A 16,550-nucleotide genomic window follows, 5' to 3' on the forward strand; every position below is an offset into this window, starting at 1 on the left:
ATTTTCAAACAGCAAACAACCAGAATAATGCTAAAGTGAAAGTATTATAGAAAGACTTGATATCAGAAAAGTGGATGGGCCCCTTCCCTCTGATTACATGGGGGAAGGGGCATGCTTGTGTTTCAACAGACACTGGACCACGATGGATACCTTCAAAACGAATAAGAATATATCAAGAACCACCACAGGTGTCATCCTTACCATCCTCACCTTTGGTGGAATGCCAACAAAAACAGTGCCGCTGGCCACATGGGTCTACACAAACATGGACAATGGGTGAAACTTGTGAAAGAAACGGGGACTGATTCTATTTGTTTATCTGTTTCGAATCTTGATAATTTATTTCAAACTTGTTTAGTTGTGATAGCCTCAGACCTTCCACCTTGTAAAGAGCCCTTTATTACTGTCATTATCCTAACCCAACCCTGGACTGCAGCACACAAAGTATTTTTACCCCTGGTTGTACCCCATTTTTATGTTTTTTAGAAAAATCCACATGATTCTGTATTCTTTTCTTCCCTTTCTCCTGATTGGTTTTTAAGTGCTGCATTGCAGCACTCCCTTATATGGTTATCCCTTTTATGGTCAACAATCCCCATTTATAGTTATGACCAACCCCTATCTTCCTTATATGTCTCCCATTTGCATGCTCCAACCTAATCCCGACTTCCTTTCCAGTACCTTCCACCTATACCCTTTATAAGCTGGTGCACCTTTCAATAAATGACCATTTCACCCTCTAACTCCAGAGTGGTCGAACCCTTATTTCCCACTGGGCTGTGACAGTCACTCCCATGGAAGACAGTTCTCCACAATCTTCTCCAATGTGACTTCATTCCATGGGCAATGATTCTCCACAAGCTGATGCCACATGGATCACTCTTCCAGAGGATGCAGTCCTCCAGGCAGCATCCAAATGAGCTCATGGACAAGCCTTTGCACCTCACGTCTCACCAGCATATGCCCATTCTAGCGGATGAAACTCCAGTTGGGAAACCAGGCTGATGTTGGGACAAAAGTGTCCCGTCAGGAGTGCAGGTCTCTCCCAGCTCCTCATACAGATCCAGCCCTGCTTCCAGCTCTGTGCATTCTATCCCAATAAAAACAGCCCAAACAGGTGAGAATTCACTGGTCTTAACAATATATTTATTTATTTATTTATTATCCACTAAAGACTCGTCATCTTCTAAAGTAAAGTACCCCTGCTGGTACTGGTAGCAGGGACACCAGGATGGTGTGGGCTGGAGTGAGTCCAGGGAAACCCAGTTCTCCCGTGAAGAGGCCCTGTCAGCCAGAGAGCAGCTGGGACAAGCGGGCAGAGGTGCGGGATCTGTGCCCATGTTCCTGTACAGCTGGGCGAGCTCTGCCGCAAAGATCCCTGGTGACAGGCGGCAGCTGTTGTTGAACTTTGTGTTTGCTTGGTCTCTCTCGCCCCTTCCTGCTCCTTCTCCTGACTCTGCTTTGCTTTTATCTCTACATGGAGATAGAGATTGAGATAAAGAAAGAGACTCTTCCCAGAAAGAATCTCTATGGGCTTGTCCTTGTGCTGCTCTGTCTCCCTGGGTCCTTCTGTACAAGAGCTTTCAGAGGAGTCTACTCATGGATATGAATTAAGAGCCCAGTTAAAGGACCATACCACGGAGATTTTGGCAAAGTGCTCCCAGGAGCTGTCTTGGCACTCCAGCACTGTGCAAACACTCCATTGCCAATGGTAGCAATAAATAACTCTTGTGAAAAGCCAACTCACGTGTCTTTCCTCCTTAGCCGTGACATGACTATACAACAGAGCGCTATCCCAAGCAGGAGCACAGCTGAGGCTGCTACAGTTCCAAGGATATAGTTCTTGCCTGGCTCCCACTGACCAGCAGTCTCAACTTTTTCCAAAGTAGCTGATCCTGGCAGGAGAAAGGACAATGCAAGAGACAATAGTGCTCTGCACTATGGGTAGTCTCAGATTCAGGTGCTTCAGGATGCTCAAGGGACTGGTGCCTCTGGCTCTGGTGTCTAAGGAGCAGGGGACAAGAAGGAACCCTTAAGGTTCTCCTGGAGAAAAGCCTCTGTGCCAGTGAGCAGCTGCACCAGCACTGCCCAGTCTGTTCCTTCAGGCTGCAGGCCAGGGCTGTGTGCTGGAGACCTGCAGTTCATCCTTGGAGAGCAGTGCAGGGATACACTGAAATACTCCTCTTTTCGCACACCAGCATCTCCTGAGCACTAGCCTCTAGGACATCTCTGAAGCTGAGCAGGTGTCCTGGTGCCCTGTATTGCCTCTCCTTCTTCCCCTGAGACTGGCACTCTGTCTTTCTCCCATCTGGAAGGTCTCCTTTTGCACAGTCTCAGGCTCCATCTCTTTAGAAAGAACATGGGACAGTTTCATTAGAAGTAACTGTCCCTCATCAGGAACACGGTACCATGTCCTGGGCACCCTGGCAAGTGGCAGGGAGGAGCCCACTGTCCCCCAAAACGAGAGGAAAAGCACAGCCAAGTTTTTTGTGAGGCAACTAGAAATGTAGAGCCAAACCACCCAAGACTGAATTCACCAAATGAGCCATTCTAGGAAACCCTTCAAGTAAGTTGTCTGACCTCACGCTGGGTGTCCAGCTCCAACCCACCCCTGACCCCGAGGTCTGGAAAGAGCAGCCAAGATTTCCTGGGACATCACTTCTGCCTTGATGCTGGGCTGTGCATGAGCCAAACACAAACTCAGCACAGCCCTGTTCCTAACACCTGGATATCAGCATCGGCACAGAGCAGCTCTGGCCAATAATGGTACAAGTGCAGCAGCAGTTGCCCCTGGCTCTCAGCTGGAAGCCCATTTGGGAGCAGGAGCTGTGCTGGACTGTCTCTGTGGCTCAGCAGCCCATGCAAGGTGTGAAATGGAGTGTCCTTGCAGTGAGGATATGACTGATCACTTCCTGCTCTGTAGGGTACAGCACATCCCTACAAGAACCAAGAAACTCAGCTTGTGTGGTTCTACAGTTGACAGAGTGGGTTATATTGCTAACCAGATGGAGCTTCTTCCAAGTCTGTCTGGATCTCCTCAGGAATTTCGGGGTGTGCTTCAGAGAATTCTTCAGGGAACTCGTGGGAATTCTTCCCTATTTAGATTTATCAAGGATATAGTATGAAGATACATTTCCCATGAACAACACGCTAAAAAGGGGTCTTTATTCTGTGCAATCGGTAAAGACTGACTACTCACTCTTTAGATACCAGCTTGGAATCAACATGGAATCTGGCTCAGGAGCTGGAAGAGGCCTTCCTTTGGCCACATCTACAACCAAACACCCACAAGAAGTTACCATCACACCTCAAGGGCAGAAAGTGTAAGGGGGTCAGGGAATGACAGGGCACACAGACAGGTCTGTGTTCTCACAGCTGCGGGGGTGCCTGGCTGCCCTTGGGACTTTGAGCTGGCAGCTCTGAAAGGAAGCAAAAGCCACAATGTGCCCACACGACCTGCCTGTGGCTCAGTGCTGGAGCTCAGCCACGAGGCTGGATAACCATTGCAATGTGATGGATGAGTGCCAAATTTCTGGCCCTGCACTGCCACTCCCCTCCTCCCTGATCATGAGGACCCTGTCTCCCCACAACCCCTGAAGCAGCTGCAGCCCCTCCACACCTCTCCGGGCTGTGTCTGCCCCACTGCCCGCACCGTGCTGCCTTCCTGGCTCACCCAGTCCTCGCCCTGGCCACACTGCCACCAGCCCAGGGTGGGTGCTGGCCCCCGCCTGCCTACCTGCTCCCTGCCCTTGCATTGGAGCAGACTGGGCATCCTGGGCTTGCAGGGCCACCAGAAAGAGGGGGAGGCAGCGGGTGAGGACCACGACCCCCAGTGCTCGCAACATGCTGCTGCTGCTGCTGCCTCAGAGGTGTCCAGAGCTGGCACTGAACAGCAGATCACAGTGGGGCTCTGTGACCGCACATCAAATGGGGTTCTGTGACCTCACGTCCCCACCGGCCCCTTCCCTCTGCTAGGCCTCCCCAAAAAACTCCCATTGCCCGTGAAGTCCTGAGTCTGCCCGCTGTTAAATTTCCTCGTTCTGCATTGGTGTGGAAGGAGCAGAAGTGGAGAAGGGTGGATCTGTTTTGGGAGGCAGCACTGTGCATGGGAGTGCAGAGGCACTTGGGTCTTGCTTACAGAAATTGCTATCATAAGCCTCGCTATGAAGGCTGCATAAAAGAGCCAAGTGCAAGTGCCTTTCCTTGGTCCTCTTTTTGTCTCCCAGCATTCCGGTGAGAAACTTGCTTTTCCCACTAGTTTTGCTCCAGGTTCATGACGTTTGAAGACAGCACTTCTTCCCTCTGCTACCCTCCCTTTAATATCGGCAGGTTGCCCCCAGACTTATCCCAAGTGACCCTGCCTTATTCCGTCCCCGACTTATTCCCTCCCCGGTTCCAATCTCATTTAAAACTCTCTCAATGAGCTCTGCCAGAGGGGAGTCACCGACGAACACACCGACGAACGTCCTTAACGGGGTGTAAATCCAGACTCTCCCTGAATCCCCTCCACGGGTTTTTGCAACTCCCCCGGTTCGTCATCGGCTCTGGGACAGGTAACCCCAAACCAGATGAAGCGGCTTCCCGCCTGTGGCAGGGCAGGGACACATCACTTGCCGCAGCCCGCGGGCCCCTGCCCCGCGCTGCCGCCATTTCGTGCCGGGCCGTGAGGGACGGGGCTGTGGGGCCGCGGGGCCGGAGCGCTCGGAGCTTCAGCGCTTCCCGGGCCGGAGCTGCCGCCGCCACCGCGGGCCCCGCCCGCGCCGACTCAGCGCCCCCGCTGGGGCGGAGCTGCCCCGCTCCAGCCCCGGGGCCGAGGCGCCTCTCCCGGACCCCAGTTCCAGCTCTTGCCGCAGCAGGAGCTCCGCGTGCTGTCCCGGCTGCAGGGAGCAGTTCGCCCGGGAGTCCTGGCTGAACGTGGCACAGGGAGCGGGACCGAGACAGGAAGACAGACGAAATAGGGACAGGAAACAGAACAAAGGGACAGCGAGAGGGAAAGCGGCTCAAGGAAGAGGAGAGAGTTGGAGGGAGAAGCAGCAGGGAAGAGAGGCAGAAAGAGCAGCAGGGAGCAGGAAAGAGCAAGGAAGTGAGAGCTGGTGGCAGGAGAGAGACTGCTGAAAACTCCTGAGCATGAAGACATAGTGAGAGGGGCAGCTCAATGATTTCTGTTTACCGCTTCAAAGGAAACAACATTGCGTTAGGACCATCTTTTCTGACTGAGCCAAGAGTGTAAGAAAAATTGCAAAAAACCCACGGCATCCAGAGGCATCTGCGAGCGACTGTCTGGCACGCTGATGGCAGCATGCTCCCCAAACACACTGGAGGCAGCTGTCAAACAGCTGTGCCTGGTTTCTTTGGACAAAAGCTTCTCAGCACTCACACCTCCAGGTTTGGCTGCTGACAGAACGAGCAGAAGGTGCTGGGAAAAAGCCTCAGGACGACAGTGATTCTGACTGGTGAACCCCAGACAGCAATTACCTGATGTGCTGGTGTCTGGCATTGCCTGTCTTTCTTCCCCTGAGAATGGCACCCTGTCACTTCCTCCCATCTGGAAGGTCTCCTTTTGCACAGTCTCAGGCTCCATCTCTTTAGAAAGAACATGGGACAGTTTCATTAGAAGTAACTCATCAGGAACATGATACCATGTCCTTGGCACTTGGCAAGCGGCAGGGAGGAGCCCACTGTCCCCCAAAACAGGAGGAAAAGCACAGCCAAGTTTTTTGTGAGGCAACTAGAAATGTAGAGCCAAACCACCCAAGACTGAATTCACCAAATGAGCCATTCTAGGAAGCCGTTCAAGTAAGTTGTCTGACCTCACGCTGGGTGTCCAGCTCCAACCCACCCCTGACCCCGAGGTCTGGAAAGAGCAGCCAAGATTTCCTGGGACATCACTTCTGCCTTGATGCTGGGCTGTGCATGAGCCAAACACAAACTCAGCACAGCCCTGTTCCTAACACCTGGATATCAGCATCTGCACAGAGCAGCTCTGGCCAGTAATGGTACAAGTGCAGCAGCAGTTGCCCCTGGCTCTCAGCTGGAAGCCCGTCTAGGAGCAGGAGCTCTGCTGTCTCTGTGGCTCAGCAGCCCATGCAAGGTGTGAAATGGAGTGTCCTTGCAGTGAGGCTCTGACTGATCCCTTCTTGCTGCATAGGCTACAGCAGATCCCCAGAGTAAGCAAAAAGTTCAGCATCCCAAGTCCTACGGTTAAGAGAGTGGGCTATACTAACCAGATGCAGCTTTCTCCAAGGCTCTTAGGAGCTCCTCTGGTATCTTCTGGGAATCTTTCACTATTTTAGATTTAAAAATGGACATTGATGTATAAAGATAGATTTCTTATGACTGACACACGGAAAAGGAGTGCTTCTTCTTTGAAATCAGTAGAGACTGACTACTCCACCACTGCTTGAGATACCAGCTTGTAATCAATATGAAATTCAATTGAGGAGCTAGAAGAGGCCTTCCTCTGGTCACATTTACAAGCAAACACCCACAAGAAGTTACCATCACACCTCAAGGGCAGAAAGTGTAAGGGGGTCAGGGAATGACAGGGCACACAGACAGGTCTGTGTTCTCACAGCTGCGGGGGTGCCTGGCTGCCCTTGGGACTTTGAGCTGGCAGCTCTGAAAGGAAGCAAAAGCCACGATGTGCCCACGCAACCTGCCTGTGGCTCAGTGCTGGAGCTCAGCCACGAGGTTGGATAACCATTGCAATGTGATGGATGAGTGCCAAGTTTCTGGCCCTGCACTGCCACTCCCCTCCTCCTTGATCATGAGGACCCTGTCTCCCCACAACCCCTGAAGCAGCTGCAGCCCCTCCACACCTCTCCGGGCTGTGTCTGCCCCACTGCCCGCACCGTGCTGCCTTCCTGGCTCACCCAGTCCTCGCCCTGGCCACACTGCCACCAGCCCAGGGTGGGTGCTGGCCCCCGCCTGCCTACCTGCTCCCTGCCCTTGCATTGGAGCAGACTGGGCATCCTGGGCTTGCAGGGCCACCAGAAAGAGGAGGAGGCAGCAGGTGAGGACCACGACCTCCAGTGCTCGCAACATGCTGCTGCTGCTGCTGCCTCAGAGGTGTCCAGAGCTGGCACTGAACAGCAGATCACAGTGGGGCTCTGTGACCGCACATCAAATGGGGTTCTGTGACCTCACGTCCCCACCGGCCCCTTCCCTCTGCTAGGCCTCCCCAAAAAACTCCCATTGCCCGTGAAGTCCTGAGTCTGCCCGCTGTTAAATTTCCTCGTTCTGCATTGGTGTGGAAGGAGCAGAAGTGGAGAAGGGTGGATCTGTTTTGGGAGGCAGCACTGTGCATGGGAGTGCAGAGGCACTTGGGTCTTGCTTACAGAAATTGCTATCATAAGCCTCGCTATGAAGGCTGCATAAAAGAGCCAAGTGCAAGTGCCTTTCCTTGGTCCTCTTTTTGTCTCCCAGCATTCCGGTGAGAAACTTGCTTTTCCCACTAGTTTTGCTCCAGGTTCATGACGTTTGAAGACAGCACTTCTTCCCTCTGCTACCCTCCCTTTAATATCGGCAGGTTGCCCCCAGACTTATCCCAAGTGAGCCTGCCTTATTCCGTCCCCGACTTATTCCCTCCCCGGTTCCAATCTCATTTAAAACTCTCTCAATGAGCTCTGCCAGAGGGGAGTCACCGACGAACACACCGACGAACGTCCTTAACGGGGTGTAAATCCAGACTCTCCCTGAATCCCCTCCACGGGTTTTTGCAACTCCCCCGGTTCGTCATCGGCTCTGGGACAGGTAACCCCAAACCAGATGAAGCGGCTTCCCGCCTGTGGCAGGGCAGGGACACATCACTTGCCGCAGCCCGCGGGCCCCTGCCCCGCGCTGCCGCCATTTCGTGCCGGGCCGTGAGGGACGGGGCTGTGGGGCCGCGGGGCCGGAGCGCTCGGAGCTTCAGCGCTTCCCGGGCCGGAGCTGCCGCCGCCACCGCGGGCCCCGCCCGCGCCGACTCAGCGCCCCCGCTGGGGCGGAGCTGCCCCGCTCCAGCCCCGGGGCCGAGGCGCCTCTCCCGGACCCCAGTTCCAGCTCTTGCCGCTGCAGGAGCTCCGCGTGCTGTCCCGGCTGCAGGGAGCAGTTCGCCCGGGAGTCCTGGCTGAACGTGGCACAGGGAGCGGGACCGAGACAGGAAGACAGACGAAATAGGGACAGGAAACAGAACAAAGGGACAGCGAGAGGGAAAGCGGCTCAAGGAAGAGGAGAGGTGGAGGAAGAAGCAGCAGGGAAGAGAGGCAGAAAGAGCAGCAGGGAGCAGGAAAGAGCAAGGAAGTGAGAGCTGGTGGCAGGAGAGAGACTGCTGAAAATTCCTGGGATGGACAGCAAGGCAGAGAGGCAGTAAAAAGAACAGGGGCACGGAGCTGGACGGAATGGGGGCTGGGAGCAGGACAGAGCCACACACAAGATCAGGACCAAGAGAAAACCAGGGGTGGATTTCACTACACCCAGTTGAATCCAGGCCTGTTCTTCTCGTGTAGTGGCATGTAGGCATCTTAGCTCCCTCATAAGGAGCTGAGGCATCTATGATATGGCAGTGGCTGTCTCCCGTGGTTCTCCATTCACGTGCATCTGCAGGGCTGCAAGCGAGGATGGCTATAAGACAACAATTCATAGGAATTGATTAAAGGGCTGAGCCAAACCTCTCTTTCAATAAGAAATTTGGGCTGCCTCCTCAGGAGGTGGAAATCTCAGAGGTAGCAGAGACCCTATGAGAGACAGTTCAGAGCAGGAGCTGGAGCTGGCTGTTGAGAGGTGAGGGACAAGGGTGAGCGGCTCAGCGGTTACTGTTTGCCACTTCGAAGGGAATAGTGTTGTGTTGAGAAAATCTTTTCTGCCTGACCCAAAACTATAAGAAAAAAAAAACAAAAAACCCAACAGTGTCGAGAGACCTCTGTGAGCATCTTTCTGGCACACTACCAGCCATACCCTCCCCACACATACTAGAGGCAGCTGTCAACCTCAAAGAGCTGTGCCTGGTTTCTTGGACAACAAGTTCTTTGTGCTCACACCTCCAGGTTTGGCTGCTGACAGGATGAGCAGGAGCGGGTGCTGGGGAGAAGCCTCAGGACGACAGTGTTTCTGACTGGTGAGTCCCAGACAGCAATTACCTGATGTGCTGGTGTCTGGCACTGCCTGTCTTTCTTCCCCTGAGACTGACACTCTGTCACTTTCTCCCATCTGGAAGGTCTCCTTCTGCACAGGCTGCATGAAGTCTCAGGCTCCACCTCTTTAGAAAGAACATGGGACAGTTTCATTAGAAGTAACTGTCCCTCATCAGGAACACGGTACCATATCCTGAGCACCTTGGCAAGCGGCAGGGAGGAGCCCACTGTCCCCCAAAACAGGAGGAAAAGCACAGCCCAGTTTTTTGTGAGGCGACTAGAAATGTAGAGCCAAACCACCCAAGACTGAATTCACCAAATGAACCCAAATGAACTAGGAAGCCCTTCAAGTAAGTTGTCTGACCTCACGCTGGGTGTCCAGCTCCAACCCACCCATGACTCTGAGGTCTGGAAAGAGCAGCCAAGATTTCCTGTCATGGCAACTCTGCCTTGATGCTGGGCATCTGCAATTATTCTGAATGTGGGGGAGCAAACTAAATAATAGAACATAAAGAGTCAGTTGTGGTGTTCAGGGCTACCTCATGTTGTAAGGGAATGTTTTTGCAATCTCCTTCTGTTACTTGAAAGATGGTAGAACATTGTTTAATTTGGGCATACTACTTTTGAACAGGAGCTTGTTGGACCACCCCACAAAACCTTTTTGATGGCTTTAAAAGGTCCCCTTAAAACTGTTGATTGTTGATGGACAGTTCTTTCTGCTTCCCAGAGGGCAGGATTGACTACAAACCAACCCATTTCCCAAGTGGAATACCGTTTTTCTGCATCCTTAAAGCTTTGAGAGTAAAATCCAATGGTTGGGTAGAACTACTATGTCCTTACTGCCATAAATGTTTGGACAGTTCTGAACTGGCAAATCCCCACTCAGTTTGCATGGAATCAGAAGGATGTATAGGTGCCATGGCCCGCGGGGAAAGGGAATGGGGACGCAGCACTCCAAATCAGGTTCAGGACACAGCTGAGGTCTGGGAAGCAATGCCAACTTTATTAGAACAAGCAGGGACTTATATAGGGTTGGAACAGGGGCTGGACTCGGGATAGGGGAGGAGCAAAGGATTGACAGCTCAGGGACTCTGGGGATAGGGCAACAGGGTAAAGATGGGCGGAGTCTGGGTGTCACTAGGAGAATGGGCCAATAGGAGCTACCTCTGCACTGCACCAAATAACAGCCAATCACAGGCAGAGGAGCAGGAAAACAGGGGAGAACAACAGGTTTTGGCGGGAAAACTGTGAGGGAAGGAGACAATATGGAGGATATGATTTTTAAAACAACAAGCTGGGGTACATACAACACTATAACAGTACAACAAAAACTGGGGAGAACCGGGGAAAAACTGTCAGTCCAACGGTTGTCACATCCAGTAATTAAACGTCTTTTCCAGTGACTTACTGTCCATTCCGGTATAGATTAGTCATTTCAAGGGTTATAGATCTGTCTCCATGCCTGGTATTTCTGCCAGTCTTTTTCCTCTTCCCCAACATATAGGGTCTTGTGATTGATGTGTGTTAGTCTCAAAAATTAGGAATTATAGGGCCTCATCATGAAGGGGGTCCAATCCCACTCTGCTCCCTTCCACAGCAGATTGCACAAGGGCCTTGCAACTATTGAAAAATTGGGAACATGCTTCCTCCAAAAGACCAACAGGCCCAAAGTCTGTTGCATGACACGGTTCGACAAGGAAAGAAAAACATTTCCTCATGCCGAAGTGGATGTGGAAAGAAGACTCAACAACCCATGGGTTCAAGCAGAGTAGTATAGCTTGGGGCTATCTCCCTTTATTGGAGATGGTTAGCTCTCTTTATAGGGTAAGGTGGGAAGGTTCTGGAAAACAGGAGGAGCAGTGGACTGACAGGGGTGACAGCCAACCAGGGAAGGAAGGAGGGAACAAGGGATCAGCAGGGGACGAGGGAAACATCTGCGATGCAGCAAACTTGAACCAATAGGAAAAAAGGGTTTTATTCTCAGGGGAAAAATATGATGAAATTCGATAAAAACTGGGATACAACAGATAGGGAACATGCATTGACAATTCTAAATAATAACAGTCTCTGTTTGAATTGTATCGTGTTATATATCTTCAAATCATATCTTCATCTGTTGTTTCAGCCATAATTTCCTGCAGTCGCCTTCCATTCAATAAACTTTTCCTCCTCGCATTCCGTGCCCTCCGCATCCTCAGGGTATGGGGTTGTAAAGGCAAGAAGGCCCTTTATTAACATGGCTCCCACCTTATATAGAGTGAGAGCAGAACTTTCTGGAACAAGGGGTGGAACTGAGTGGAGATATGCAAATGGAAAACATACAAGGAAAGATAGGGAAGAAACATATCTCTATAAGGAAAACATGAGAGGGAACTAGCCTTTTAAGGAGAATCTGCACTACAGCATCGAACAGCCAATGAGAAAACAGAAACACAAGGGAATAATCAACTAGGGAAATTTTCATAAAACCATGATAGTACAACATAGGGAAGAACATAATAAACACTGAATGCTAAGCAACAGTCCATAGTGTTTGTCACACAAAGGCTTCTTCTTCCCATGAATCTTGCAGGTTCTGTCTCCATCTTCTGTATCTTTCTTTGTTCCCATCTCCCACAGTTGCACATCTTCTCCGCTCTCAGGCATACTCTAGGGAGGTGAGGGTGTCTGGGGAATACAGACCACTGCCTCCACTCCCTCATATCCCCAAAAACTTTACCTCTTGCAAAGGGTGTTGTACTTTCTCAGGAGGGATCTGTAAGTCCAGGGGTTCTAGGTGTTCAGTAATGTTCTTTTGGATTATCTGTACAGGTGCAATTTCATCTCCTGCTTCCAAAATATCGTCGTTATACTGATATAGTCTTATCTCAGGTGTGGGAGGAATGAATGACAGTTCTTGTTCCAGTGGATGTGTACTATAGTGGGTGAGTGTTTAAACCCTTGTGGGAGCAGGTAAAAATGTATTGCTGACCTTCCCATACAGAAGCAAAACACTCCTAATCTTGATCTTGCAGGGGAACCATAAAAAGAATGTCTTTAACATCAGTAATGACCATAATTTTGTGAGTTTGTTCTTGTATGGTGGCTATTAGTTTGGCTATATTTGGGACTGCTGTAGTGAGGGACCCTGTGTTTGCATTAAGACCTCAGTGGTACACAGTTGATCTTCAACTGGCACACAGGAGTGTTATAGGGGGAAGGGGTTGTGATCACTATTCCTCTTTGGTTTAGATTCTCAACAACTGTGGTGATTCCTTCTCTGGCTCCCAAGGGTCAGGGGTAAAGTTTGTTGTTGGTTACTGGGGAGGGAGGAAGAGCAGGGGTGGTATCTAGCAGGTGCAAATGCTGGGTTTCCTTCCTGAAAGCCCCTGCAGTCCAAGACCTTCCCTTTAGGAGGTCCAGCCCCAAAAGATTTCTAGGAAATTTTCCCAAAATCATAAGGGCTTTGATCGCTTTCTACTCCCCTGGAAACCAGCATCTTACCCTTGTTGTCATTTGGGGTTGAGTGTATCCAAAAGCATCCACAACAAATATACCTTTGCATGAGGGAATGTTTCCACACCAAGAGGCATCTTCAACCTTGAGGGCAGATATTTGACCTCCAGTGTCTTTCTAAAAGGTTATGGGCACTTTGAAGGACACTTATTCGTAAGTGTCCTTTGGAATTTTTGTTAAGCTATCTGATAGAAAACCACCTTCCATCCCCCAGCTTACCTACTGGGGACGAATGAAAGTGTTTCCCACCACCTCCCCCTTTTGTGGTTCTTCTAGGGGAGGGGCTGTAGCAGGGACAACAGCTTTTATTGATCCCTCTTTTGCCAACCATGCTTTAACTAGTACCTCCAATTTTTCAGTGGGTTGGCTGTCCATCAGGATTTTTGGGATTCTTTTTTGCAAACCCAGAAGCCATTTCTCTTTCGCCTGTGTTCTTCATTTGTGTGAACATGTCCTCCTTGCCCAGGGGAGAACATTAGTTTTCTGAGTTTTATAGGGAGCATTGATGTTCTGCATTCTGTGTGCCAAATTAATTTGGGATAAGTATTGTTAGGGAGTATTTGACCGTATTTTCTTCCGTAATTAATTAATTCTTGTGCCACCTCTCCCCACTTCCAAATTTTATGTTCCCTATGGCTACAGCTGGGGGTTACAGCCCTTTCCAAGGTGGCTCTTTCCCCACTTCTGAAGCTTGCTGTTTTTCCTTTTAACTGAATGCACATGTCTCAACTTGCGTTCGCAGTTTAAACAAAGGCAAAGCTTTTTGCATTATGTCAGTTTAAGAAGCAATGGCGAATCATACATTGCCTTTCACCAGTTCTTTACAGGTCCCAGCTGGAAAACCAGGCTGATACTGGGACAAAAGTGTTCTGCCCTGGAGTGCAGGTCCCTTCCAGCTCCTCTCACAGATCCAGCCCTGCTTCCAGTTTTGTGCATTCAATTACAACACAAACAGACAAAAGAGGTGAGAACTCACTGTCTTTTAACAATATATTTGTTTATATATTATCCGTTAAACAAAACACTATCTTCTGAAGTAAAGTACCCCTGCTGGTACTGGTAGCAGGGACACCAGGATGGTGTGGGCTGGAGTGAGTCCAGGGAAACCCAGTTCTCCCGTGAAGAGGCCCTGTCAGCCAGAGAGCAGCTGGGACAAGCGGGCAGAGGTGCGGGATCTGTGCCCATGTTCCTGTACAGCTGGGCGAGCTCTGCCGCAAAGATCCCTGGTGACAGGCGGCAGCTGTTGTTGAACTTTGTGTTTGCTTGGTCTCTCTCGCCCCTTCCTGCTCCTTCTCCTGACTCTGCTTTGCTTTTATCTCTACATGGAGATAGAGATTGAGATAAAGAAAGAGACTCTTCCCAGAAAGAATCTCTATGGGCTTGTCCTTGTGCTGCTCTGTCTCCCTGGGTCCTTCTGTACAAGAGCTTTCAGAGGAGTCTACTCATGGATATGAATTAAGAGCCCAGTTAAAGGACCATACCATGGAGATTTTGGCAAAGTGCGCCCAGGAGCTGCCTTGGCACTCCAGCACTGTGCAAACACTCCATTGCCAATGGTAGCAATAAATAACTCTTGTGAAAAGCCAACTCACGTGTCTTTCCTCCTTAGCCATGACATGACTATGGCACAGGCCATTATGGTAAGCAGGAGCACAGCTGAGGCTGCTGCAGTTCCTAAGATATAGTTCTTGCTAAGCCCCTGATAGTCAGCAGTTTCGGCTTTTTCCAGAGTAGCTGACCCTGACAGGAGAAAGGACAATGCACAAGACAATGTTTGTGCTCTGCACTATGGATAATCTCAGATTCAGGGCACTTCAGATGCACAAGGGATTTTGTTTTCAGAGACTAGTGCCTCTGGCTCTGGTGTCTTAGGACCAGGGGACAAGAAGGATCCTTTAAGGTTCTCCTGGAGAAGAGCCTGCACCAGCACTGCCCAGTTTGTTCCTTCAGGCTGCAGGCCAGGGCTGTGTGCTGGGGACCTGCAGTTCATCCTTGGAGAGTGCTGCAGGGATACAGCAGAAATACTCCTCTTTTCAAACACCAGCGTCTCCTGTGCACTCACTTAAAGGACGTTTCTGGAGCTCAGCAGGTGTCCTGGTGCCTTGTATTGCCTCTCCATCACCTAAGACTGACACTCTGTCTCTTTCTCCCATCTGGAAGGTCTCCTTCTGCACAGCCTTAGGTTCCATCTCTTTAGAAAGAACATGGGACAGTTTCATTAGAAGTAACTGTCCCTCATCAGGAACACGATACCATGTCCATGGCACTTGGCAAGCGGCAGGGAGGAGCCCACTGTCCCCCAAAACAGGAGGAAAAGCACAGCCAAGTTTTTTGTGAGGCAACTAGAAATGTAGAGCCAAACCACCCAAGACTGAATTCACCAAATGAGCCATTCTAGGAAGCCGTTCAAGTAAGTTGTCTGACCTCACGTTGGGTGTCCAGCTCCAACCCACCCCTGACCCTGAGATCTGGAAAGAGCAGCCAAGATTTCCTGGGACATCACTTCTGCCTTGATGCTGGGCTGTGCATGAGCCAAACACAAACTCAGCACAGCCCTGTTCCCAACACTTGGATATCAGCATCTGCACAGAGCAGCTCTGGCCAGTAATGGTACAAGTGCAGCAGCAGTTGCCCCTGGCTCTCAGCTGGAAGCCCGTCTAGGAGCAGGAGCTCTGCTGTCTCTATGGCTCAGCAGCCCACACAAGGTGTGAAATGGAGTGTCCTTGCAGTGAGGCTCTGACTGATCCCTTCTTGCTGCATAGGCTACAGCAGATCCCCAGAGTAAGCAAAAAGTTCAGCATCCCAAGTCCTACGGTTAAGAGAGTGGGATATACTAACCAGATGCAGCTTTCTCCAAGGCTCTTAGGAGCTCCTTTGGAACTACAGGTATCTTCTGGGAATCTTTCACTATTGTAGATTTTAGAAGGACGTTAACATATGAAGATACATTTCCCATGAACAATATGCTAAAAAAGGGGTCTTTATTCTGTGAAATAGCAGAGCCTGACTACTCACCCTTGAGATACCAGCTTGGAATCAACATGGAATCTGGCTCAGGAGCTGGAAGAGGCCTTCCTTTGGCCACATCTACAACCAAACACCCACAAGAAGTTACCATCACACCTCAAGGGCAGAAAGTGTAAGGGGGTCAGGGAATGACAGGGCACACAGACAGGTCTGTGTTCTCACAGCTGCGGGGGTGCCTGGCTGCCCTTGGGACTTTGAGCTGGCAACTCTGAAAGGAAGCAAAAGCCACAATGTGCCCACACGACCTGCCTGTGGCTCAGTGCTGGAGCTCAGCCACGAGGCTGGATAACCATTGCAATGTGATGGATGAGTGCCAAGTTTCTGGCCCTGCACTGCCACTCCCCTCCTCCTTGATCATGAGGACCCTGTCTCCCCACAACCCCTGAAGCAGCTGCAGCCCCTCCACACCTCTCCGGGCTGTGTCTGCCCCACTGCCCGCACCGTGCTGCCTTCCTGGCTCACCCAGTCCTCGCCCTGGCCACACTGCCACCAGCCCAGGGTGGGTGCTGGCCCCCGCCTGCCTACCTGCTCCCTGCCCTTGCATTGGAGCAGACTGGGCATCCTGGGCTTGCAGGGCCACCAGAAAGAGGGGGAGGCAGCGGGTGAGGACCACGACCCCCAGTGCTCGCAACATGCTGCTGCTGCTGCTGCCTCAGAGGTGTCCAGAGCTGGCACTGAACAGCAGATCACAGTGGGGCTCTGTGACCGCACATCAAATGGGGTTCTGTGACCTCACGTCCCCACCGGCCCCTTCCCTCTGCTAGGCCTCCCCAAAAAACTCCCATTGCCCGTGAAGTCCTGAGTCTGCCCGCTGTTAAATTTCCTCGTTCTGCATTGGTGTGGAAGGAGCAGAAGTGGAGAAGGGTGGATCTGTTTTGGGAGGCAGCACTGTGCATGGGAGTGCAGAGGCACTTGGGT

General features: G+C 51.1%; 1 protein-coding gene across 5 annotated transcripts; it reads right to left on the reverse strand.

The window, feature by feature from the left end:
• Positions 1 to 736: 736 nt before the first annotated feature.
• On the reverse strand, positions 737 to 16,390 carry LOC127461011 (uncharacterized). 5 transcript variants are annotated; one of them, XM_051768235.1, is made up of 8 exons: positions 16,249 to 16,390; positions 6,936 to 7,026; positions 6,225 to 6,284; positions 5,476 to 5,583; positions 3,200 to 3,271; positions 3,003 to 3,095; positions 1,748 to 1,895; positions 737 to 1,473 (listed from the first exon to the last, which is right to left on the reverse strand). In XM_051768235.1, exons 1-8 carry the CDS (start codon positions 16,264 to 16,266, stop codon positions 1,155 to 1,157), a joined length of 909 nt encoding a protein of 302 aa, XP_051624195.1. In that variant the 5' UTR covers positions 16,267 to 16,390; the 3' UTR covers positions 737 to 1,154. The 5 variants fall into 5 exon arrangements, with proteins under 5 accessions (XP_051624195.1, XP_051624193.1, XP_051624194.1 ...); XM_051768233.1 differs by lacking the exons at positions 6,225 to 6,284; positions 6,936 to 7,026 and adding exons at positions 15,444 to 15,512; positions 15,621 to 15,692 and having other exon boundaries at positions 16,158 to 16,276; XM_051768234.1 differs by lacking the exon at positions 6,936 to 7,026 and having other exon boundaries at positions 16,158 to 16,268.
• Positions 16,391 to 16,550: the final 160 nt, after the last annotated feature.

The sequence above is a fragment of the Manacus candei genome, unplaced genomic scaffold (genome assembly GCF_025592945.1).
Source record: "Manacus candei isolate 608988 ecotype Guabito, Panama unplaced genomic scaffold, ASM2559294v1 h1tg000093l, whole genome shotgun sequence".
Taxonomy (NCBI): domain Eukaryota; kingdom Metazoa; phylum Chordata; class Aves; order Passeriformes; family Pipridae; genus Manacus; species Manacus candei.